Source organism: Ursus maritimus, unplaced genomic scaffold, assembly GCF_017311325.1.
Source record: "Ursus maritimus isolate PB19 unplaced genomic scaffold, ASM1731132v1 scaffold_33, whole genome shotgun sequence".
In the NCBI taxonomy this organism is placed as follows: domain Eukaryota; kingdom Metazoa; phylum Chordata; class Mammalia; order Carnivora; family Ursidae; genus Ursus; species Ursus maritimus.
This window is the reverse complement of record NW_024425897.1, coordinates 29,855,313-29,856,442: the sequence shown is the minus strand read 5'-3', so window position 1 is coordinate 29,856,442 and position 1,130 is coordinate 29,855,313. Positions and strand designations below refer to the sequence as shown.

The 1,130-nt window shown below is 71.5% G+C and overlaps 1 protein-coding gene across 1 annotated transcript in view; it reads right to left on the bottom strand.

Moving 5' to 3' along the window:
• The window catches only part of PGAM5 (PGAM family member 5, mitochondrial serine/threonine protein phosphatase), an 8,894-nt gene extending 8,420 nt beyond the window's left edge, over positions 1-474 (bottom strand). Inside the window, exon 1 of the mRNA XM_040620065.1 lies at positions 257-474. Within this exon, the coding sequence (XP_040475999.1) occupies positions 257-447 (191 nt within the window). The 5' untranslated portion in view covers positions 448-474. The remainder of the gene's footprint in view (positions 1-256) is intronic.
• Positions 475-1,130: the final 656 nt, after the last annotated feature.

Here is a 1,130-nt window from a genome sequence, read left to right as displayed (position 1 = left end):
GCAGGCACCACTGTCCTCCTTCCTCCAAACGACCCTCGGGGACAGGCGAGGCGGCCGGGGCTGGGAAGAGGGGTCGAGGGCGCCCCCGATCGCAGCCAGCCTCGCGGCCACATCCGCAAGAGAATCCGCCCGCGAGCCTGCCCCGCCTGCCCCTCTGCAGAACCGACCACATCGGACCGAAAGGAACGGCAGGGGCCCGGGAGGGTCCCCACCGCCCGACAGTGGGCGCACCCGACGCCACCCGCGGGCCCCGCACCTGTCCCAGTTGGGGTCCCAGACTCCCGGCCCGGGGCGCGCGGCCCCCGCCCACGCCGGCGCCTCGACCACGCGGGGCTCCGCGTCCCCGCCCGCGCGGGGCTTCCCCACCGCCACGGCCGAGAAGAGCACGGCGGCCGAGCCTCCGGCCAGGCCGCACGCCGCCAGCTGCAGCGCCTGTCGAAACGCCATGCCCGCCCGTCCCGCGCCGGCCCCGCGCAGGCGCTCACAGGTGGACGGCGCGCCGCTAGGGACACGATTCCGCAGGTGTCCGCTTCCGGCCGGCGGACAGCGCGGGGACGGAAGTCCCGCCCCCGGGGCCGACGGGCCGCAGGGTGGGGACACCCTGGCCGGGCGCAGACAGTTTCCGGGAACGAAGGGGAGGAGGGGTGGTGGGCGAAGGTTCTGAGACCCATTCCGGGATCCTTTGCGGAAGGCCCCGGTGCAAATTAGTCCTGCCTTCGAGCAGCGAGCGTTCGCGCGGCGCCACCCGTCCGCCCAGCGCTGCCCGTGTGGAGCCGCCTTCCAGCCGCAACGGAGCATCTGAGCCAGCGGCTGGGTCGGCGGGCTGTGTGTGTGTGTGATAGAGGTGGGGTTGTGGGACGTGTGTGTGTGCGTGTGTGAGAGAGACGGGGCTGCGGGACACGTGTGTGTGTGCGTGTGTGTGTGAGAGGTGGGGTTGTGGGACGTGTGTGTGTGTGTGTGTGAGAGAGGTGGGGTTGTGGGACGTGTGTGTGTGCATGTGTGTGTGAGAGGGAGACGGGGCTGCGGGACACGTGTGTGCGTGTGTGAGAGAGGGGTTGTGGGACGTGTGTGTGTGCGTGTGTGAGAGAGAGGGGGCTGCGGGACACGTGTGTGCGTGTGTGAGAGAGGGG